The 25,184-nt window shown below is 34.6% G+C and overlaps 1 protein-coding gene across 4 annotated transcripts in view; it reads right to left on the bottom strand.

Annotated features, from left to right (window-relative positions):
• LOC111043298 (kinesin-like protein KIF13B) overlaps positions 1-25,184 on the bottom strand; it is a 95,015-nt gene that overhangs the window by 46,117 nt on the left and 23,714 nt on the right. For all 4 annotated transcript variants that reach the window (XM_039443420.1, XM_039443417.1, XM_039443409.1 and 1 more), the window contains exons 3-8: positions 9,178-9,341; positions 5,681-5,832; positions 4,537-4,650; positions 3,216-3,463; positions 1,740-1,854; positions 173-427 (exon numbers count right to left, since the gene is read on the bottom strand). In XM_039443420.1, coding sequence (XP_039299354.1) covers positions 173-427; positions 1,740-1,854; positions 3,216-3,463; positions 4,537-4,650; positions 5,681-5,832; positions 9,178-9,341 — 1,048 coding nt within the window. The remainder of the gene's footprint in view (positions 1-172; positions 428-1,739; positions 1,855-3,215; positions 3,464-4,536; positions 4,651-5,680; positions 5,833-9,177; positions 9,342-25,184) is intronic.

Genomic DNA, 25,184 nt, shown 5'->3' on the forward strand with positions numbered 1-25,184 from the left:
ATTATTATACAGTAATCTATAACAATTATTAAATTAAAATTATGAAGATACGTCTAATTTTTTTTATTTTACTATTTTACACACTTATACTTATGTTTATGATAAATATAAAATATAATGTATTCAATGTTCTTATGTCAATAAAATAGAATTGATAGATGAGAAATGTTACCATGAAGGTGACAGGAGTGGAGCCAGTAGAATTGCCAGTGCCGGTGGCATGCTTGAGCATCTCCTTCAAGGCCTCTACTTCCTGCCGCAGCTCCCGGATGATCCGGGCGTTGGGATCCTCGTTGATGACCGCGTGGTTCACGATTCGTTTCGCCCTGTCCGCGTACCGCAGCGTTGATAACGTTTCCTCGTAATTATCAGCTGCAGGCGATAATGTTGCTACCATCACAGTTCTGCTATTACCTCCTAAATTATCCTGCAAAATTCAATATTTGTCACATGATAGTGAAGAAAGGTATCAACCCAACAAATATGACAGCTATTCAACTATTCGAAAATTGAAGATAATAAGCTTATCTCTAGCTATATTTTCAATCCAACAACATTGTTTGAACATACAACTTACAATTTGTAACGTATTCTAGCCAATTAATATTAGCCATTTTGTATTCTTTAAGATGTGTTTTGAATATGGTTCGACAAAAATCTCACGATACTTATCCGAACACTAAGAACGGGTCGAAAGGTCCAAAAAATCTAAAAAGAGTAGTATTTATAAACGATTTCAAGAACTGTCATTGCCAAGCATGCTTCGGTGTATCAATAAGAACGATTCTAGTAACTGGTTTAACCATATTGTCTTTGATTGATCGATAGGCCTACTGATTGGTTACTGATACTGGTTGCTAAGCTACTAAAGCCTGTTTCGCTGGAGAAAGTGCCCAAATTCGATAAATGATTCAGAAAGTAATCCACATTGAGATTTTTAGAACGCACCTGTACCTTTCATCTCCTTAGCACTTTCATCTTTCATAACCGCTGCTCGCTTAACAGCGAGGAGAAAACAGCGACGGTGGACATATATTTTCCACCTTATCTATATACATTTTTCATCATTTTTATAATAATAAAATTATTCATTCTTAATATTGCATTTGATGGTGTATCAGAATGTGAGTTTAAGTGTAGAAGGATCAGATGGGCTGGGCATGTTTTGAGAAGAAAAGAGGACAGAAATCTCAATCAAGTGTTGAAAAGAAATCCAGAAGGACGACCTCGACTCTCGACGACCGAGAGGAAGACCACAACGGAAATGGTGGAGTCAAGTGAAGGCCGATATGGAGAGAATTGGAGCAACCGAGGAGGACGCGGAGAATCGAGAGAGGTGGTGGGCTTTGTTGGTGCGGCTAAATATCTACTTGGATATGTATGGCCATGGCAGTAAGTAAATAAGTATTTGATACGTGGATGAAAATGTAATATTAGAATGTGACTGGTAGTCATGTAATGGCGGTGAAATAAAAATTGACAATATTTAACGGCGTTTTAATTCATTATGGAGTTCCAAATAAAAAAAAATTCTACAAATACGTCATTTGATTCCGTTGAACCATCTTCATTTTTCATAATTTTCACCTTTCATCACAAGAATATTGTGATTTTATATTATTCAATCAGTAAATGACAAGTTGATGGAAGGTTTGAGCCATAGAATAAGCATACAAGAGAAATGAATGCTCTCTCTGCGGTTTGAACATGCATATATTTATAAATGGTAGATTGCTCACCTTAAGTAACCATGTTAATACAGAGTCCCTATAAGGGACAAACTTATCCTTACTCCTATTCGTCGATGACTGATCGGCAAGCTTTGAAATGACTAGTCCTAACGTTGTTAGGGATCTGTGGAAAGAAAATGGCCATATTAGATAAGATTAACAGGGGCATTGCAAGAGTTTTATTGCACTTCATCAATTCAATAACTAGATCAATACAACCAAAAATGTTTTTGGATAAAATTGCAGTATCCTTGATATGATATTTAAACCGTGCAATAAAAAAAATATTCAAATTTATAATGTTTGGGTAGATTTCAGTGGTTCCAACTATTTTTAGAATAATCTCAAATGTGCTTCGCTTAGGGGAAAATACACTTTATTATCGCGTCTATATTATCTCTACTGTTATGAATGAATACATAATTTTTATCCATGACGTGTGGTGTAATGAATTGATATCTTGATAAGCTGACCCAACATGCGATGTTGTCAGAGCGTCAACACATTCTGAATGTAAATCTTCACAGCTCATAATTTATTTATGTTGGTTTCTATCCATTTGAAAATCATGATGCTATTCTCTACTAATGAGAATGAAATTCCAATTAATTCACGATCAATAGAGGAAACGCACATTTTCTCTAACTAGAATAGAGAACCGTTAATTATTATAAATAATTTGAATACAATAATTAATTATATAAAAAAGTATTATGTTAACAGGGGAAATATTACAAAGAATAAAAAAGTAATATCTTCCTAATTTTTATAAATCAGCATCCAAATTCCCTGAATATAAAATTATGACAATAATTTCGATGATCAGAATTCCGTTACTTTTTTATATTTTGTGTATCTTATATTCATTAAATTTATGAGTTGAATATGCTGTCTCCTGTTCAACTTCTGTGAAATTTGGGAGCACGATTATCCATAAACGCAATGCTGCAATCTAAGGCTGGCCACTAACGGTAGAACATGCATGGTACACAATCATGTCGTGATGCATTGTTGTGTAATCAAGGGGGAATGGCTTTGAGCAAAATGTTTTGAGGTTAGGGTTTTATAAATCCAATTTTTTCTTCTGTATTTTTCCTCCGCTGCTTAATTCTAAATTAAATTATTTTTCTATCATCATGATTTGTAATTTTCCAGTGGTTTATTTATTGTTATTGGTTGTTTATTTCATGTTAGAAGCCTCTCGCTGATGACAAAACATCTTTATGTTTTGAAGGACATGTTTATCATGCATGTCCTACCGTTAGTGGCTAGCATACAAATACAACAATATCGTCTGATATTATTTGTCTAATGACACAAAAGGATAGCAAACCAATGTTAATCACGTGCTGATTTTACAAACATTTCACTATAGATTCATATTCGTGTTTCAAGGAACAATCAAAACAATGTGAACACTGTTATTTTCAAGAAGAAACATTCAATACAATGTAAAAATAGATAATTATGAGGGAGTTGACTGACTTATTGATGTTGGAGCCCTCCTTGAGGCGGTCGCCGACGGCACCGGTCTTGACGGCGCGCTCTGAGCCGGCCAGGTCGACGAGCGACATGCGACTGACCTTCTCGCCGGAGACGCCAGACTTGGCGTCGGTCAGCGTCTGAGTCAGCAGAATGGAGAAGACGGCGTGCGAGCGTGACGACTCGCTGTTCATGTTGGTCGCCGCCACTGTCCGCGACTTGTTTCCCTCCGCCATCAGGTCGTCTATGTCCTGAAACCACCCAACCTCTCACTATTCACTACTCACTGTCGTATAAATTAGAATTGGAACCGTTTTGGGCTTGAGTTTGTGGTACTTTTCTGGAAGTTGTGTTACGTTACATGATTGATTGAATATATTTGAATGACAAAATATGGAAGTTTATAATAATGAACTAATTCCTACATATTTCTTATTTCTTAATTCATTCTAAATTATTTTTCTACAAAAAGTACAACATTTGCCATATTTTTTCCTGAGCAGTTTTGTGATGAATTGGAAATGGGACAAAACTAAACATGGACTAAGATATTCTTTTTCAAATAAAGTATTTTATTTGAATAGGGGTACTTGAATTGTTCGATTATTATAGAAATGACTAGTACTCTCTTTATACTTTTCTATATAAACACAACTAGTTTCGAGCACTCATGCCATTGGACACTTGAAAACGACATGAGTGCTCGATACTAGTTGTGTTTATAAAAAAGTATAAAGAGGGTACTAGTATTTACTATAATGCTTTTTTGTGAGATAATTTAGGATTGGCTAGAGAGATAATTGCCATCATTTGTGATTAAAATTTGATAATTTAAGTAAGTTTTCTTGATGAGAATTAAAATTGGAAGAGTTATATAATCAATTTTTTTATTTATTTTTTAATAGGAACTATTTCCTGAACATTGACTATATATCAGCCATTTAATATGGCTATGGCTATTAGTTTTATTGAAACTGTATATTTCTTCTACAATTATTTCGAATCACAGTTCTGAAAATCAAACTAAGTACGATTGAAGAACAACACTTGAAGTTTTGTTTTCAAGTGATTGTTATTTTTGACAACCTTGGAACCTAAAATTAATCAGGCCTACCTTCTACCTCTATCTATCTAACATTCTAGTTAATTTTCAAATAACGGCAGCAATTCAGTCGAAACCAAGTATTTTAAATTTGAATACGGTCAACTACTCCTTCTGCTTTTTCCGATTAATATTTCCGACAAATAACTATCTCCATTACCATTATTAAGGAAGGTATTCAACATTTCATATTAATTGTAGAATATATAATTGCTATGGTACCTGGAATGATGTAACAGCAAGTTGGGACAGACCATCAACGTAGGGACCGAGCACGTTATGTTCACGAACCTTGAGTGTTGTCTTGCTCGCTTTTGGATCCAGTAGATCATGCACCTAGACAATTCACATTGGAAATTTAGAATGAAATCGATGAAATAATAGATATTGAATTTCGATTCAAGACTAAGAACTATACAAATTGAGAAGAAATGGGTAATGAACAATCTTTTTACCTGGACTAGTTCAATTTACATTTCAAATCCGCATAACATTTTGAGATTTCTTCACCAAATTGGAGACACTCACTGACAGAGAAACTTCCTTTGGGATCAGAAAAAAATCACACTTAACAACATATAAATCGTGGTGAAACTGATTTTTCAGGTACTTGATTGTGGATACGGTGCCATTCACGTAAAATATTATTTCATGGACTATGAGATGGAAGATGTGAAACAAAAGTAGTTTTATAACAATAAGTTTAATTGAGAATATAGAGCATGATTTAAATAATTCCTCAGTGCATCTTGTCAATTAGCTATTCTCAACTAATAGTTCCTCAACACCTATTGACTCATTAAGTACTCACATTCTCAATTTTTTTAAAAATGGTACATTTGAATTATGCCATTTACTCAAAATGGTTTGATCTTTCTATTGCTGATCAACTACTGATAGTTTCATTATTTTTATGAATCAATATACATTTAGTTAATCGATGGAATAGACAAGTGAATAATACATGGAAGTTACTTTTGATTGTTTATGTGTCAAGACCGCAAAGCTTGAGATTGCTACAGGAACGTGTTTTTACGAGCCAAATGGGAGTGAACATTTTATTTCAAGTGTAGTAATGCTTTGCGCTCGAATGACACTATTATACATTGAATCTAAGTAGTTTACTCTCAGTAGTAATAGTGCTGTATGACAAGTAAACTGTAAAACACGGACAATACCGTACCACATAATATCAGGAAAATTATTATTCATTTATTTGTGTTGGGTTATATATTGCATCAAGAGTAAGCAGCCTAGGGAACAGCCATGTTCCGTGCTACTGTTGCTTTGAAAACAAGTCCTTTTCAGTGTAATTCAAGAAAAACTTGATTTTAACTCTACGAATGATTACCATGAGATAGATTACCTTTTCATTATAAATTTCCATGTAACTAACTTCTACTTTATATGACAGCTCACTGCTCTGCTTTTTCGCAATCAAGTCAAACAGGGAATCACACAGCCTTGGAATAATCCCTTTATCTTGATTGCCCATCATTGTATACGACTTTCCAGACCCTGAAACACACACAAACATTTGAAATAATTCAAACAAGCATGACTTATTTTATTCACAGCAGTCTTAATATAAGCATTTCATACATTAAATTCTAACCAAACAATAAAATCTTGTCATTAATATTTCGAAATAAGACTTGGATGGAAGATTAATGCTGTGCAAAGGCTAAAAATAAATTTTTTTCTCGTGATATTTTTCAAAGTTTTTTTATTTGTGTATCATTAAGCAATCAAAATGTTTTCTCATGATAATTACTTTTTGAGATATGAGCGCCTAAAGTTTAAATTTTTGGGACAGAACATTTCAAATTCGGTAAGAGATAAATCCATGAGTTTTAGAGGATAGATTCTTCATGGTATTATTGATCTAGTAAAACAAAAATTTCCTGAAAATATAAATTTTTAAGATAGTTATTCAATTTACTAAAAATAACTTTTAGTTAAGTTATTCTTGGTAAATTGAAAAATTCATATTTTCAGAAAATTTTTGTTTTACTAGATCAACAATACCACAAAGAATCCATCCTCTAAATCTCATGGATTTATATCGTACGAATTTGAAATGTTCTGTCCCAAACATTCAAACTTCAGTCGCTCTTATCTCAAAAAGTAATGATCGGAAAAAAATTTTTTCCTGTGAAAACTTTTCCATGTTGATAGCTTTATGATATACAGATCGAAAAACTTGGAAAAATATCACGAGTAGAAAGTTTATTTTTAGCCTTTGCACAGCCTTAACAGTCCATTACTGGCAATAAAAAGTTGAAAAAATGGTACTTATACATTCAATAATATTATCAAACTTGAAATAAAAAATGTTATAGAATTGACATTTCAGCAACAATCTACTGTATTCTTTCAATTCTGATTGAATACTGAAAGAATCAAATCTTAAAAGCGTATACTGAAAATTTCTTGGCCTAGACGAAATATTTTATAATCAATGTCGATTGAAATCAATATTCAAAAGAAGAGAATGAAGGATATTTGTTGATAATATGATTAGTTTGAACCCAAATTGAACTTAATATTACTGCCTATATTGTTGGTTCATGGATATTGTGTTATTATTTCATTTCTTTTGTTCCCTACTAATGAATAGATTTCGACTTGGATGAAACTGGCAGAAGCGATTTTTTTTGGATGAATAAACTGAAGGCACATTAACCAAATAACAGGATACCGAGATTGACGTTAAGTATTGATTATATCGTGGGTGTGAGTAGCGTTAAATATCCAGTTAAATCTGGTTATTCAAATCAATTTAATACCCTTGACCATCATTCAGAATTCACTTCCATTCATGTGGCTGCACTACCGTAAACTATTTTCATTGAAAATGTTGATACATCATGAAATAATCAAGTTCAAGTGATTTTTTTAGGATGCTATGGATTAATTAACACTGATTGAAGTAGAAGTTTTTAGTTAGGAAGAACCTTATTTAGGTTGCAATTCGGTTGGAAACAATAAAGTCTAGAAGGTCACTGAATTTGATTGATTGAACATCACACGTAGAAAGCATTGTCTCAGATATTGCATGTTTACAGTCTATTTCTTATCACAATTCCATCAACGCAGTAGCGTGATAAAGTTGTTCGTCTGAAGTGTGTAAATAATAGGGGATCATTCGCTTTCAGCTTTCTTTCTTGTTATAATCTTGGAAGTTTGCAAATTGCTCTGTGATCTATCGTCTCTTGCTTGGCTCTCCTTTCATCAAATCAACACTCACATTATTTGTCAATCTCTGTAATCCTACATGCTGGAGCCTTTCATGGTGATGCATAGAGGCAATCTCTTATACGTCAAAACTGATGACATATAATTTCCACGTATATTTGAGAAAAAATTAAGATCGTAGTAGCTCTCTAGATTTGTCTCCCTGACATTCATTAAATCACTGATGCAACATCATATATATTCATTACATAAAATATTGTATAAGAGTCGATGTCAAGATAGTGTAATCATGATAAACTACATCATTTCTATTCCATATCAATATAAAATCAATCACAACTCGAATATTTATGGAATTTTCATTTCATATGGATTAAAAAACTGTTTGAAACAAAAAAATCCAGTTTTGGAGATAATTTGATAAAATTTAAAGTCTAAAACGAAGTCATTCAAGATAAAATTTTGGTTAAAATTCATGAGGACATTATTTGTTGACACGACTATTGAATTATTACAGACATGAACGGGCATTAAGTAGATAGCGTTGACGTCACATTTCCGACTAATTTGATTAGCTTTGTCACATTAGTTTATTCAATCTACAAAATTCGTCCATTAGAATCATGTTCTGATCAAACCAGGAGATAGCACTAGTTCCATTCAAATTATGGACGAATTCCCTACATTCACATACATTCCTACACCTCATTCACCACTCAGGATGATGGAATGCATTAGCATTTTTCTAGCTTCATCATTAATTGATGTTAATCAATCATTAACGATTTTTTTTCGTTTTAGCTAGGTATTGGAAGCACAAAATCAAGTATTCATCTGGAATAAATCCAGACTGTAATAATTAAAATTTTTTAGGCACTTTATTCAAACTATGAGAAAAGAGGCAAGTAGATCAGAATTAGGACAAAATCCAATGCTATCAATATAATAATTATATTGCATATTGAGATTATGAATAGTGATGTATTTCGCTATAGCCTACAGCACAGAATACAGAACACATGATACAGAATACACATTATAGAAGTTTTCTCTGCCTACAGTTGTATTAAATGGTTTGCAGTTGATGATTTTGTCCTAATGCTGATCTACTTGCCTCTTTTCTCATAGTTTGAATAAAGTGCCTATAAAATGTTAATTATTACAGTCTGGATTTATTCCAGATGAATACTTGATTTTTTGCTTCAAATACGTAGCTAAAACGAAAAAAAACCGTTTATGATTAATCAACATTAATAATTAATGATGAAGCTAGAAAAATGCTAATGCTTTTCATCATCCTGAGTGGTGAATGAGGTGTAGGAATGTAGGGAATTCGTCTATAAATTGAATGGCCTGATTTAATTATTATTCTATCTGGTTTTGATTTATTTATGTAATTGTTGGGAAAACTATCAATCATTGAAAACAAATTTGTACATAGAGAGGAAATAATCAAACTATTAGGCTAGATATCAGATTTTAATAAAAATTCCAATAGTTCTTCATATTTGAAAAAACCCAACATCGTAGTTTATAGTTAATTAAAAACGAGTTCGAGACGTAGTGGAAATATTTGAAATGGAAGCATTTTAGTGGGATTCCAAATAATGTACATTAATTTCTATTGATTAATATGATGTGCCACAAAGCAACTAATGTATTTACCTGTTTGTCCATATGCGAAAATGCAGGCGTTGTAGCCTTCGAAGGCGTTATCGAGTATGTCACGACCGAGGCAGTCGAAGACCACATCTTGGCTGGCGAATCTCGGATTCTTCGCGTCCACTGAATTGAAGCAGTGGTCGAACGCGAACGTTTTCGGCTGTTTCCTGCAAACAAAAAAAATTATCTTTAGAACAAATGTTGTTTTTGAAATAAGTCAACATGAAACACTGAATTGGAAACCAAGTATTTAAAAAAAACTCAAACCCGAAATTTCAAACATGTAATACGATCAGTGTTGAATCGGCTCTTCTGCGCAAAAATTGGGTCAGTGGAATAAGCTAATTCAATTCTTTTAATAGACTGGGCTCATATTGTTCCGATAATAGCATTGTTGAAAAGCTATTGTACCTAGCAATATATTCGCAGCAACGCAAAATTGAGAGGGGAAATTTCAATTCATAGAAGAAAGGGGGAAAAATGCGGCTCACCAACACAGTCTCACTTCGTTATCGATGATGACGATGCTGATGCAGAACCAAACGCAGGATAAAGTCAACAGCAGCAAACTCTCCCTCTAGCTTCATGAAGCGGCCAAGTCTCACAATAACAAAGGCCTATTGTATTTCAAAATTTGCAAAATTCAAAGTTCCAACGTAGCTGGAATCCATACTAACTCGAATATGGGAAAATGGGGGTTATCAAATGGAGCAGACTGGTGTAATTTGCATTTTCGCATATTACCATGAAAATTCTTCAACCAGAATTTTAAAAATTTAATTTTAAAAGAAATTAACTTCATTTAATTTGATTAACAGCTGCAGTACCAGGTAGTGGATATCCTTTCCACGTTCATACCACATAAAGTTGATAAGAAAAAGGTTTTCCTTAGAAATATTTTCAATTTTTGTAGGTTGATAGAATCAGTAGACCGTTTTCAAAAGTCTGATGCACTGGCTTTAGCCTGATGCCAATGCAATGGACAATTTCAAGAAGATGCATTGCATTACTACAATATTTACAATACCTATTCAACAATACACCGTCCAATTTCCACAACAACAACAACAACAACAACAATACTAACAATTCATCTCAATCAATACGAGGATCCAATAGTATATTAATAACGTTTTAATGTAGGCTAAGCTCATGAGTGAGTGAGAACTAGAGAAAATGGATTTTATGGTTAACAAAATCAAGTTGGCAAAGAAACATTTTCAATAATTTATTCAAATATGAAGCTACTAGATAAAAGTAGGAGGGAAAGTAAAAAGTTTTGAAACTCATTTACCACAGAGATCGAAGAATGAGGAAAAAGCTTTTCAAATTTTTTTAATGGAGCATCTGAACTTATCTGAAGTTTACAGAACTTAGTTGAGACGAGTTGGTCGTATCTGAGTACTTTCTAGGGGACGAACAAACCACGGCATGAGCCTTAGGGACAAAAAGTTTCTTCTTCAAATATAATTGACTAGAGACCATTATTTCCAAATGAGTATCAATGATACTGAAAGATCAAAATTGTTTTCTTTTTCAGTTTGACAGTGTTTCAAATTAGATTATTATTCCAAGTACAGTAATTTCAAAGTCAGTTATTTCGTCTATCTTAGGGATTAGATAAGATTTGTTCAGGGTTCACTTGATATTTCAGTGATATAATGAATTTATTCTATTTTTTTAATAATAAGTTATTCCACTGTATACTCGTATGTAGGAAGTCATATTGAAAACTGAAAGTAACTCTCAGTAATTGTTATCCTATTACAGTAGAAATATTAATATAGTTTGACTTTCATTGATTGAGAGAACTCTAGACCATCTCGCATGAACACATTGAGGAGAACCATTTCATTTAATTTCCAAGTCAAAGAGTGACATAATGGTATTTCTTTGAATACAACACATCGGTATAAAAACATAAAAATCAACTTTATATTTGAATAATCTAAAGAATGATTGTAATCTGCTAGGGTTTGAGAACAATTTTACACTCTTTGAGTTGAAGTGCCATTAACAATATTAATATTGATGATGCGATAACAATAAACGTTGAAAATAGTTAAGATACTAAACTTGTGAGTTTCATTAAGTTACTTCGTCATTGTTCGGTGAGTGAATCTCCAAGCATTCAGTTCCTTAGCATGAGTAGCAGTGAAAACTCTAAATGAGGCAAGAAAATTATGATAACGCTACTTCCAATATAATAACGGAATTGTATCAAACAATGTTGCGATTACTAGTAGGAATGTGAGAGAAGTGTTGGTTAATATGCGCTTATAGTACTATGGGTATTGGAAGGAGCGAAGTTGATTACATTAGTGCTAATTTTGAAATGATATTACGATAATCTTACTTGCTTATTAGGTAATTTAGAGAGAGCGAATTGATACTGATATGAACGTTATGATAACGATACTCCGATGCTGGTGATTTTATGGGAAACTGAATTTTGTAGTCAGTGAAATGAACTCCTATCATGGTTACAGAAAATCATTTAATGGGAAAGTTGAAAATTCGCATTTGCATAAATGATTGGAGATGCCAGTCGTGGGGAGCGATAATGATTACAGCGGCGATACCAAGGAGATGGAATGGCCTGGGAAATGTTGGGGGGGAGGAGAGGGTGGGAAGCACCCAGGCCCTGGCCTGGTGGGAAGAGGATGTTATCGCATCCCAAGGGACCAGTAAACATCCCTCGCTCAGTGCCAGCAGTAACGAGCTCATTCCAAGCCATTCGGTGGAGATGGAGAGGAGGCAACATGAAGAAGATTGAGGCACCCTTATGTGAGAGGGACCCAACCATTCTAGTGCCCAAATCGCAACTACTGTTCCGTTATAGCCTCTGATCGCTCACCCCCACCCACACTCAACACTAATACCTCCATACTCCATCTGCTAGTTCACACGAACATAACAGTACAAAGTGATTTAGAGCTTCGTAAAATATAATTGAATATTAAAAATATAGTTGTACTGTCAAAATTATATTCAAACGCATCTCTCCAATTACGCTCCTTGAAGATTTTGAATACGAGCTGATGACCACATAATATTATTCAAGACCAAACCGTATTCGTTGCTCGAAAGAATGTGAATATGAGTAAGTAATAATACATTGAATTAAAACAGTTTTATCCATGATTTCGTTCAAGGATTATTATGCTTAATACCAATGTCCAGTTGTCTTCAGATTGAAATCAATGGAATCAGTTGGGTAGGAAAGTTAGCAACACCAAATATATTCCAAGGAACACAGGAGCTGAGAAAAGTATTGAAAAATAGATGGAGAAACCTTGATAAATAATAAAGGAGACAACGAGAAAGTAAGAAATCAACCAACAATATAGTCGCAATTGCTAAGGAAAAAGATTCAGTGAAAGTAGAATTTCTTAAAAGTTTCTCTTGTACAGAAAATAAGATTTTTAGGTAGAAAAGGGAGGAAATTATCGATTCAAAGTACTTGAGAAACTTGCAGCAAATTCCGAAATATAACGGAAAACTTTTGCAAAGAGATGCGAACAGTTGAGGAATAGCGGCGGAAAGCAACCAACTCGAGTTTTATTGATGCAGGATGTGAGGGTGAGAGGGTGAGGGGGGATTGGGGGTTGGCTGGGATGCAGGTTGCTGAGAAAAGCTGCAAGTTTACGACTGAGCCGCTATAAAGCGTTCGGGGATTCCGCAAAGGGCTTTTTTCATTGCCGGTTATGAAAGATCTCGCAAATCAGGAGCTGACTGGGCAAAAACGACGCTGCATTTTCACGTTTACTCGTTTAAAAATGTTTTTTACCTTACGAACAAGGGGCGCATAGTTTAAATGCAAATTATATGCGCAAATCTTTAGATGCCACTGCGCAAATTTAATGGTAGAGTATTGGAGAAGGATCAAGAGACGAGTTGTTGAGTAGTCACCATATCTCACTTTTAGATGACCTAATTGTAGCCTACTTCTATCATCAATAAATCATTGTTAAATTAAATACAAGAAGCGGCTTTTTTTGTTTCACTCCATGGCCAATATTTGAATCAAATAAACTATCTCATTTTTCAAGATTAATTTTCAAAATTGGCTTAAATTTTTTACATTTCAATAGTCTGATTTTTTATCCAATGTGTATCATTGTAATAGACAAAAATGGATAGCCAACACACTACAAAAGAGTTTAATTTAATGTTATTGAAAGGAATACCGACAGTGTATAATTGAATAATTATAGGAAGAATGAACGTTAGGATTTAATCAACTTGTTTTCGGATTTTCAATAAAATCGTAGATTTTACTCAAGTGATTCTAGAACAGCAACTATCACTTTTAGAGGTGCGAACAGACTTACGCCCCACGAACATGCGCATTTCACTTCTCATCAGCTGATGCTATGCTAATTATATCTGTATCCTCCTGTTCCTTTATAAATATAATCAGCTGATAGAAAGCGAAATGCGCGTGCTCATGGAGCATAAGTGTGTACGCACCTCAAGGACAGGACTGAAACGGTTCTAAAGGTGCGTACAGATTTACGCGCCGCGAACATGAGCAATTCACTTTTAATCAGCTGATGCCAAGATTTTTATATCTGTATCTTACCGTTTCTGTAAAAATACAGATATAGCTGATTAAAAGAGAATTGCTCATGTTCGCGTTGCGTATGCACCTTGTACGCACCTTAAGAAATAACAGTTTTATGCAAAATCACAGAATATTGTTGCAACCAGAAGGTTGCACATAATGGAAAAAGACCGCTTGATTAAAGAAAAAAATTGAAATTCAGAAAATCAAATGAGATAAAAACAATGATCATGATAGAAAGATGCCAATATTGTGAAGACGAACAATACCAAGGCAGATAAAACTGCAATTCAAAATCGAAGATAAGAGTTGGTTGCAATATAGCCGATGGAATGTAAAGTGAGATCATGTAGCCTACGCTGCATCGTGAGCCAAACAACACTTTGAATAGTTGTTTTCCAGCCATGAACAAGGCTGGCAGAAGATTGGGGTCGTAAAAGTCTATGCCAGCAGACAAGTAACTTCGTTTAAAGCTGCAATGACAACATTGCGAAAGAGTTTTTTTTTCATTTAAGCTCGTATATCTAGAACATCTAAAAGATGAAGCTTAACAGACAAATGAGCCTAATATCTAACATTCTTTCTAGTTTCTTTTCAAAGAACGAGTTGAGCTGTCCTAAAGAAAAATACGGGGTTTCCGTTTGTCATTTTCAACTTGATATAGAATAATCTAATCGGGAAACTGATAATCTGTTCATTGTGGAATTCATTAGAACTACTCCAATTAATAATTAGAAGAGCGATTGATTGACGAAGGGATTGAGTTATTGGATTGTGAAGGCTTACAGAATCTTTGAATCTTTCAAAGTTTCAAAAATCCGTCTTCCGCTCTTTTCAATGAGATGGGTTTGTTGAATTTACAAGTAATTAGTGAAATTAATCAATAGACTCTAAAGATTTTGAAAAACTCTCAATCGGTGAATTAATAAGCAACGGACCCTATTCATCGAGTACTTAGGTAAATAAAACATTGATGAAAGGGAAAAAACAGTAAAAAGTTTCATTAAATAAAACTTGAAGATTTTGAACAAATCCATACAAGTTCCTTCACTTGAGAGCATCTGTCATCATCAAGGGAATAGTCAGAGTAATATAGAAGCTTGATAATAGATTTCCCAGTACAACTTCTCATGATATTTTGAAAAGCTTCATTGTTCAAACCTTTCTTTATGAAACATTCACCAAATGAAGATTCAAAATGAAGCATATAAGGGCCACAGGTACAAAGCACATAGAGAAGAACAACAGCGGTTGAATGCACCAGTTGAAAGTAATCTTCTGTTGAATTGTTTCTGTCACGTTTCTGGAGGCTGAATTTTCATCTGCAGCAAACTATACTAGAGCAAACGGAAAGATGGTTTCGTGTTTGCGGAAAGATAGGAAGCAAGTGGGAGATGTATACATTTATCATTTAGTTAGCAGCAACGTTTCTGAATAAAAGGAGAACAATGGTTGGCAGTGGTAAGGGGAGGGGGCGCCGCATGACATTATAGGCCAGTCTCAGCTGTGCACCCCATCATCTGCTTCATGATTCAGGCAAAACTGCTTCTGCTGCCACTGTATTCTCTTCCATTGGACGACGAAAAAGCTGGTTGAAAAAGGAAAATACTACACTCTTCGCCCTCATCCCGTATTCACTCTCTCCATTTCTGTCCCTCAGACGTTTGTATCTCGCATTTTTATTTTCAGTTTGGCTGACAGCTGATCTTCATCTTATGCTGAGCATCAACTTAAAATTCTATTAGTTTCTACTGCATTGTAGATCAAATATTCTCCTTTTTCTCACGTTTCAGAAAAAAAAACAAATTTTCGTGGAATTTGATCTGTGGTTGAAATTTAGAACGGAAAGAAAACAATACTGAATATGAATGATTCTATTTCAAGTGCAAGATGCATTCAAAGTCTACAATTGGAAAACTGTTACTTTGGACATTTTTTACGATAGATAATATGATTATGATCGATCTATCCATGCTACAATAAAAGTCATTAGAGATTTATATAATAAAGGGAGAATTTTGCAAGCAGAAATCGGTAGCTTGATATTTTCAAGAACGAACCAAGTTTACTATGGTTTCCTAGCAATAGTTCATAAATACAACGTTACGTGTATTTTTCACAGCTCAATACTGTGTTGCAGAAGTAAAGGAGTGTTGAAGACAGAATCAGAAGGACGCTATTTTTTAGTTGAAATGATAACCAGAGTTGCTAGAATTTGGAAGAAAATTCTGAAAATTCATCAAGTCTGAAAGGAAGAGGAGAAATTATACATTATTAGCTATTATGACACAATTTTTAGGAAAGTTCCTCTCAGAGTACCAATTTCCTGTAATATAAACCGTTCTTTCAAAGAGACCACAAGAGTGATTTTCTATTCAAATCAAACTTCACTTCATTAAAATTATCTTCCATACGTGTTACGGAAAAATACAGACAGATTATGATTTTGTATCAATTTGAGGTGTTAATCTTCTTTACATGGAAGCCAACTCTAAAAGCGTCAAACGTACCTTCTTAAATATGAACAGTAATAGCACATAAAAATCAATTTCTAAAAGAATCGTTGAGGTTTCAATAATAGTTTTTCATCAATATAATATGAATTTGTCTAACAATCTGAGCCTCAGACAGTTAGAGCCAGACACTAAATAATCCAACTACAACAATAGTAGGAAAGCAATCTAATTGGAGCGGATTCCTCGAGGGAGGACACCAATCTCACCCCCATACCACTTGCCAGCACAGCATGACGTCAGCTGCTACGTTAATAATAGGTCACACACGAATATGTGTCCTCAAGCCATACACCCCACGAGTCCAGCCAATTGAATCAGATTCACGGTTTGCGAAAACTATTCGATAAGCATGATAAATTGATATTACCATTCATTTGGGTCAGTTTTCGATATTACGATACATCAGCGACAAATGGAAAATGGACAAGGCTGGTCAATTTTTTATTAACCTATGATAGCCTTGATAAATCAAGTCAAGCCGAGATTAATATGCATGAACGCCTGTCAACTTCTAGTTTATCAATTCCAAATTCAATAAGTCCAGTCCTTTTTGTATTGATCAGATTATATCATTTGATTTCAAACTTGAATAGAACACATTTAAAAAAGGATAAGTACGTCAAATTAAAGCAGATATTCAGAAATTAAATTCAAGAGTGGGTACTCAAGTGAATTTAGCATAATAGGTTTCATTAACAAGCGGCAATGACAAGAATTGATATGTTCCTGAGAATTTACCAATGCTCGCTAACACATCTCAAGTCCATTACAAAAATTTTACAACAATTAACAAATACCTGAGTATTTCGTGACTTGTATGCAACAAACTACATGTATAAAAAAACTCAAATGTAGTCTCTCAACCACAAGAATCTAATGAGACATTTGATCATTAACGAAAATAAACAGTGCAATAATCTACTACAAATTCTGTGTTCTGACAATCGTTATATAGGCCTACATAATTTTGAAGATTCATAGATGTGGAAGAAACGTTGTTTGTACAGTTCCAAGTATTTGTTTTCGACGTGGAGGGCTTCAAATCATCGGAACAGTTGCTGAAGACGTAGTGTCTATTTCAAATTCTGTATGTATTGATGATGAATAATACAATATTGTACCAATGCTGCCGCATTTAATTTCCGATTGTTAGTCGGAGGCACCTCAATTTCAGAGCCATCGTATTCCGAGCGGAGCTTCTGATATTATCGGCATAACTGGGTCAAGGCGTCGTCACCACCTTCCACTTGACCCTGTGTGCAATTGCTATTTTCATCGCCAGTCATTTCAACGTTCCAATCGGCACAATCTTCTCCAGAATATGAAATTAACAATATCGATATTACAGTACCGTAAAGAGTTCCAGAAGCGTTTTCAATGAACACTCTGACTCGAAATTGAAATGACAGAATAATGCCTCGCCGCCACCAGCTGCAAGCTGCACAGGATTCAGTCAGCATCATTTCAAAAATATCTAATCGTATAATGGGCTGTTTAGTACAATGAAATAGCCACTTACTTTTTGCATTGTTGGCATTTCTAGTGACCTATGATTTGTATGATCTATAATTCTTTCAGGTGACCCATCAATCTCGTCATGAATGAGTTGAAGTGATACTATATATATTTTTTTTACATGTTGATAATTCATCTTTCTACCAGGAATTGATTACAAAGCATTCGAAATCTGTATAAAAAAATACATTTAGAAATACGTACTTATTTCAGTTTGGGTGAAAATAAATACAAACTGAATATCAAATTATTTTGTCTATATATCTAATAACTTTCAGAGAAATTAAACAAACCATATTTGTTTAATCGCAGCTCAACATCTAAATGTCTAAATCTATTCCAATATCCAAACCAAGTTGGATAAAATATTAAATGACAGTCTACCTCGCAGTCGTTCAAAAAGTCATCAAAGCCTCAAGAGATAGGCCTAGTCTGAGTGCCTTATCAAGCAACAAAAACAACAAAAAATGATATGCAGACGATGGTGTGTTAATATACGTGGAGACAACGTGTGAACCCAACTTTGCTTTATATGGCGCACTTTGGTCGACCCATAAAGTAGAATATCGATGAAGTAGGTTGCTGGTTGCCGAAAGTCGCACCCCACCCCCACCCACCCTGGTGCGGAAAATGTCGTAAACGGTTGCCAAGCTGCCAATAGGCTTCAAAGGGAAGCGGGCGCCCTCACGCTCTGCTTGTGTCGTTATCAGACCACCTATCCGACCTGATGCAATAAATTCCAAGCACCTAGTCCACCCTCTCGCTGCTCGTAAAACGTTCATCTCCTACATATACTACCATTCAGTCTACAGTTTTACAGTATTTTCAATCCAATGATCTGCTGAAAAAATGTCCCGAGGTCACATTGGAAGAGCACTGGAAATTGGAACAGCTCGAATTGAACTATACTCAAATTGCGATAGGGATAAAATTCTTAATTTTCCAAAATGCAAAACGGGTTGGTCTGTTTTTCTGAGAAGTCTACAAGGAACATCGACTATGCACCCTTGAATAATGGAACATGTTTTGATTCGATTAGGGATGATAATGGTGAAAGCGATTGTGAATTGACATCACTTTCAACGAAGAGATTGTAAATTGGGTGGTAAATTGGTCACTTGCAGAATAAGGGGGGAAAATTAGAAAAAGTAGAAAGTGTAAAAAATCAAGAATATAAGTGTAAGTGTAAGATTAAGAATATAAGTGTAAGCTATACACAATTGGGAAAGTTTCAATCACTTCTCGGCAAAAATGGAATCCGACAGAAAGATTAAGTAATGAAAAAATGCTCCGATAAAATAAAGTTCTCTGTCGTGATAAGACTATACAGAGATGATACTGAAACAATATTATTTGTCGTCACCTATTTTCGAATTGCTGAACGTTGATGCAACTAACTATAAGAATTTTTTTAACAATATTAGGTGTTATACAAAATGAAGTTATTAGTTTGCTGGAGATAATGGACATATCTAAAGACAATGACTTTATAGATTATTTTTGGGGAACAATAATGTCTATATTCATCAAGATTTTTCTATTTCAATGAAGGAGATCTAATTTCATGTGAAAATTGTAAGTTTTTATCAACATTTACTTATATATTTTCATATGAATGAATATGCATAATGGAAAAGACGACAAAAGTGAGATGAGAGACCTTCAAGCACAATTTAATAAAAAGTTTTTACATTGCAACTGCATATCATAGAAATAGGTTTGTTTATAAGATGACAAAAAGTAAGTTGAATAAGAAATATTTCTTCTTTATGTGCTCAAGATGAAATCATTTCACTGAGAAACGTCGTAAAACGTTGAGAAACATACTCAAGCTTGAAACTAGGATGACGAGGTTAATAGGCTCAAAGTAAGAATTCACAATTTTGAAGAATTGCGAATTCAACTTCTCAGCTTCTGCATGAAAGTCAATAAACATAGGAAAGCTTTTCCAATTTTATTGAGAAAAACACAATCTCATCAAGAATATGTCACATTTTTCTAATTATGAATTAGATAAATAATTTGTTATCCTAATTGAAATAATATTGTAACATTGTTTCATGAATAAACAGGAAAATATCAATCCATAAGTGTGTCAACTTCAATACGTGTGTTCAACTGGCAGGAGCTGATGCAAAAACTAATAAGAGCATTCAATCAAACTCAGCTTACACTCAATAAACGTTAAGAGTAGAGCGTTCATTTGAATTTACATGATTTGAATTGGACACTTAACGAGAAGCCTCAACACCAAAATATGAGTTTGATATTGAAGATTGCTTACTACACACTAGATGATAGATCCACTTATAATTTTGAACATTAAATGTATTACCGATACGATTGAACTTGTAAATGGGCTACATTCATTCATTAATTTGTACAGTAAGTATATTCATCATTTATTTGATTGGGAGAGGAGAACCCGGCAAAAGTTTGAACAATTATTATCATGGGGTTTTTGATGACATGACAAGAGGCATTCTATAATATAAGTGATATTCCAAGCGACACTAGTCCATGTTTACTGAGATTACTAGGGTTTGACTGAATGCGTAATTCATAAATTAAGATGGTATCAATCCACAAAATCAATCATCAAGTATGCAATAAAAGGAGAAAGTAATAGGACATTGGAAGAAGAAGCCCAAGTAGATGGACCCGAAATAGAAAAAATACCTTGAAAAAAAGAGTGGTAATAGGAAGAGAGCTTTTTATCGGATCGATGAGGATACAGAAGATGAGTGAACAGTTTGGCGCTTGACGGCACACAAGGGACAAAGATAAAGAATGGGAAACGAAGAAATATGGGAAGAAGATGACTGGAACACGAACGCTGTTGGAATATTTCATTGTGAATCCCCCGACCTTTATCAATTGAGAGACTGTGCTAAGTCAACATACGGAAAGGTCAATGCTGAAAGGATGTGTTTCTATAAGCTAAAACTCTCATGCGAATGGACAGAGATTTCTTACTGGAAAAAATGTTTATTTGCAGTACAGTAATCGCAGTAACGATACAATTCTATTGTTATTGTTAGATAACAATTCAAATATCATGACTTCCTCAACAATTTAATGTCAAAAGCATCATCAGATCAATTTTCTTCCACAATCCTGAATCTGGGCAAGTAATCAATGTAGTTAAAGAATTAATAATGTAGTAAAAGCAGATGAAACATCTGATTGAAAAATGACTATGAACCGATGTGGTATTACATCCTGTCACAAAGAAAGTCCTTCTTTGTTTCTTATTTCTTCTGTGATCCTGTGTACCAGGAGATCATGCAGGTTGTAACAGCTGCTGTAATGGAGCACTGACTATTGTCTAATTGAGATCAATTACTGTTCTCATTATTGATGTTATTATTTAGTTCAGTGGTGACCCTGGGCACAGCCATCTATAGTAAATGTGTCACTCCTGAGTGATATATCTACTACAAAACGATCAGTTCATATGGAACTATCTACATTATCAAGTCACCCCCAATGATAGTGGGTGTGAAACAGAAATGTGGTAGTGCTATTCTCATTCCACACAGATCCAAAAGCAACTCGAGTAATGGGGACAATTACAGTTTTGATCAGCCCAAATTCTGAGACAACTCTTTTGAAGACATCTTAACAATCCAGAACATTAAAATCTATTTCTATTCAGATTCCAACAAGAAAAGTATTTTAATGTGAATTTTACTATTCACTCACTTATCTGGCGTTTTCTCCCGGCGTCATTATCAATTATTAAATACAGAGACAATATCATGCAATATAATATTGTTAATGTTTTCTGTGGTTGAAACTTTCAGAGTTAGATAGCTTATTTAAAACAAGACATGAAAATTCAATCAATAGGTGAGGGTTCTGTTGATTAGACCTGATAAATTCATTCAGACTGTGTCTACAACATCCTTTCCACCTAGTAAATATTGATGATTTTCAAATATTTAATATTGTTTCCAATTGTATAGGTTCATTTTATCTTGAATTAGTAACCAACTCACAATCTTGATATTGTTGGTGCACACCTCTGCTGTCCAATACAACATACCAGAAACACCTGATTGATATACAAACACCTTGATTGACTAGGAAGTCAACTTGAAGTAGAATAGTGTGTTTCTGTAGCAACTAACAAGAAAAGAACGATTAGCCATGATTATTAGTTTATAGTAGGGATTAAATCGAACATTTATTTACGAGACCGGTTTAGTTTATAGCGCATATTGTAGCGAGGTGACATTGTGGCGTAACATTGATATATTGCATCGCGGTTTCAGTCATTAGTGGTCAACGATCTGACCCAGAGCCGGTGGACGGAAGGAAGCTGATCAGCTGTTCAACTGAAACAGTGTGGACAGCTCCAAGTCGTAAGAAAACGTTGATGTAATAGTAAGAACAACACGCCCAACAAGAGAGACGACGGTTTGGGGGGGAGAGAGAGAGGGACGACAGGGTGGGGGAGGGGAAGCACGCGAGCGTCGATCGATACAAGTAGTATGGGAGGGGTGAAGGGGAGGGTCGACAGCTCGGCTTTAGCTCCGTCCAGGGCTGAAGTGGCCGGACCACTAGGTTAGTACCATCATCCTCACAGACAGCACACCTCTTCAACGCAAGTATAACAAGATATAAATTACTACCAACATCGCTTTCATGAATGTCAACTTACGGTGACAGATATATCCATGCGCCTGTGTGCCTGCCTCCAGGCGAGAGCAATCTACTCCAACACACTTCTCATGAAACTTAAACAACTGAAACTTCATACAGCTGTTGCGCTAAAGCTAATAATGAAGCCAACAATCTTCTGTTTGGTTTCGTTGAGGAGCATGATACAGTTTTCATTAATACTCTATATAAACAACATAGTCAAGTTTGTCGGGTTACGGTTGAAGAAAATAATACAATACGACAAAATAGCTATGATAAGAGAAAGTGACTGGGGCTCGAAATATATATGCTAACAAGTTGACTGGGGCTGGAAAGTTAGATATGAATAACGTACTTGGGAAGTTCATAGCAAACTTTAAACATTATGACACCAGCAATGAGAATCGAACCATATTCAAATGTAATAATCATTGAAAGGAAGTAGAATGAAGGAGTTGAACAATTATGAATTGTATCATAGTTGTCACTGTGATGTAAACTCTATTATAGTTTCCTGGAATTGGAGATTACATTATTCAAGAGAGAGTATAGTATATTCACAAATAGTTGAATAATAAAATTGAACAAAACATTATTGAATAAGATTTGAAGTTTCTTAAAATGCTATTTCGACACTAGCGGATAGTTACGCGAATAATACAATCTGAGCTTGATATTTGATACAGTAATAACTATTATTGGGAACAAAAGATTCTGTGGAGAATATACGGTTCAGGTATGTATTGATGGAAAATGGAGACTTCGTTCGAATCAAGCGTGACCTAAACAGAAAACCACCTATTGTACATGAGATCAAAGTGAAACACTTGAGCTGGTTCGGTCATGTAGAAAGAATGAGCGATTCAAGAGCCATTAAAAGAGTCTTCAGAGAAAACCCAGGTGGAAGAAGGCTGAAAGTCCACGAAAGCGCTGACTGGAGGATGTAGAAAATGATCTTCGGAAAACGGGTGATAGGGGATTGAGACGTAAGGCCGACAGAGAGGAGTGGAGAGGCATTCTAGAGGAGGCCAAGGCTCTGGATGGGCTGTAGCGCCATGGGAGTAAGGAAGTAAGTAATAAATATTATAATTTCAACACTAATTTTTCAATACTTTGGAATATAAATGAGCCTGTTTGAGTTTTCACTTAGAATTAGATGAAATCCAAAAACATACGTTTTTATTCTGATTTAAAAGTGAGAATGAAGAAGAGAAAATAATGTAATAGATTTTCAAGTGCGATAATTTTCACTTGAGGATAACATGAGTTTCTAAAATTTATTAAACTGTTATTATTATTAGTTGATTGTACACTTTCTGAAAATATAATGACACCTACTATCAAAAAATTCTACATTAGGTGAATGCTACATTACCTACAAATTATGGTTAATAGTCATTGTAATTTCATCTCTACCAATAAATTTATCAATCATCAATTCAACTCTAGAGCAATTGATGATGAATAGGAACGTATGATCATGGAAGATGATAATGCATTATAGTGATAATGCGATTGGGAAAGCAGGGTCTTACAAAATTTATATGGGGATTGAAAGCGTGCAGTTACGGTTGCCTGCAAGTGTGTAGTGCTGGTTGCGTTCGGCGCCTGAATTGTCCCAAGAGGACGAGCAACTGAACACTGTCAATGCACCCCGATAACATTCAGTCCCACACGTGTTTCTCCGATAGAATTCCGAACATAAATTTTTAAGGAGAGAGCTCTTGTTTATCCCCTCTGCGAATCCCCCTCCAACAGCATCATCCCCTTTCAACAAGTACTTGCATCGAACGTAAGACAGACCCAAGTTTTTTTTATTATTCCCTCGGGTGCCACACCACTCAGTTTACATTGCTCACAGTTGATCCACTTCGGGGAATACCCACAGGCTGTGTGGCTGCGATTCTGAGTCACACCTACTCTATGCAATCGCAATGACACTACAATCCAGCAAAAATCTAAAAATTTCATTCCTGACCAATTAGAAGTTACTTCATAGGAAGACTACGTCACATAATGAATATATACGGAATGATAAGATACTGCAACAACGAGTGAACCAAACTAATTTGTGCACCGACAATAGGTCAATATTATCGAAAGAAACACATTTTATGCAAAATGGACAATATTGACCACAAACTAAACATGCAGAGAACGACTTGATGGGTAGTATTTGGTGAATGTATTATTTGTGTAATACTTGGTAAATGTATTATTCGTGTAATATTTGGTAAATGTATTATTCAGTGTATTATACTTCTCAGTAAACTTCTAAACTGACTGTAGAAATAATACGTTTTTTATAGAAAATTTGATAATCTAATGTGATGAAGACTGTCAAAAGCGAACAGAGACACTTTCTCACTATCTGAACAAAAAATGCTATATCTAATGCGAGTACAAGGCAAGTGTGGAAGCTTCAAGAAGGAAAATTCACCTTTAAATGATTCACCTTTCAAGTGATCCTTTCAACCTAGCTGATTTTGAAAGTTAATTATCCACTTCAATGTTCAGAAGTCTCAAGTCTGAAATGATGAAATGAGAGTGGGGAAATTCAATACTCGTAGAAACTAAACTTTGAGAGAATAGATTCTTGAAATATTTTCAAATCAACAAAGCCAATACAAATAGATGAGTTTTAATTGGAAGATAAAAATTATGTATACTGATTAATAATTAAGTGGTCATGGAGATACATTAAATTATATCTAGTTCATTGATAATCTTGTATAAATGGATGGATAATGCATAGATAGGAAATA

This window comes from Nilaparvata lugens, chromosome 1 (genome assembly GCF_014356525.2).
Source record: "Nilaparvata lugens isolate BPH chromosome 1, ASM1435652v1, whole genome shotgun sequence".
In the NCBI taxonomy this organism is placed as follows: domain Eukaryota; kingdom Metazoa; phylum Arthropoda; class Insecta; order Hemiptera; family Delphacidae; genus Nilaparvata; species Nilaparvata lugens.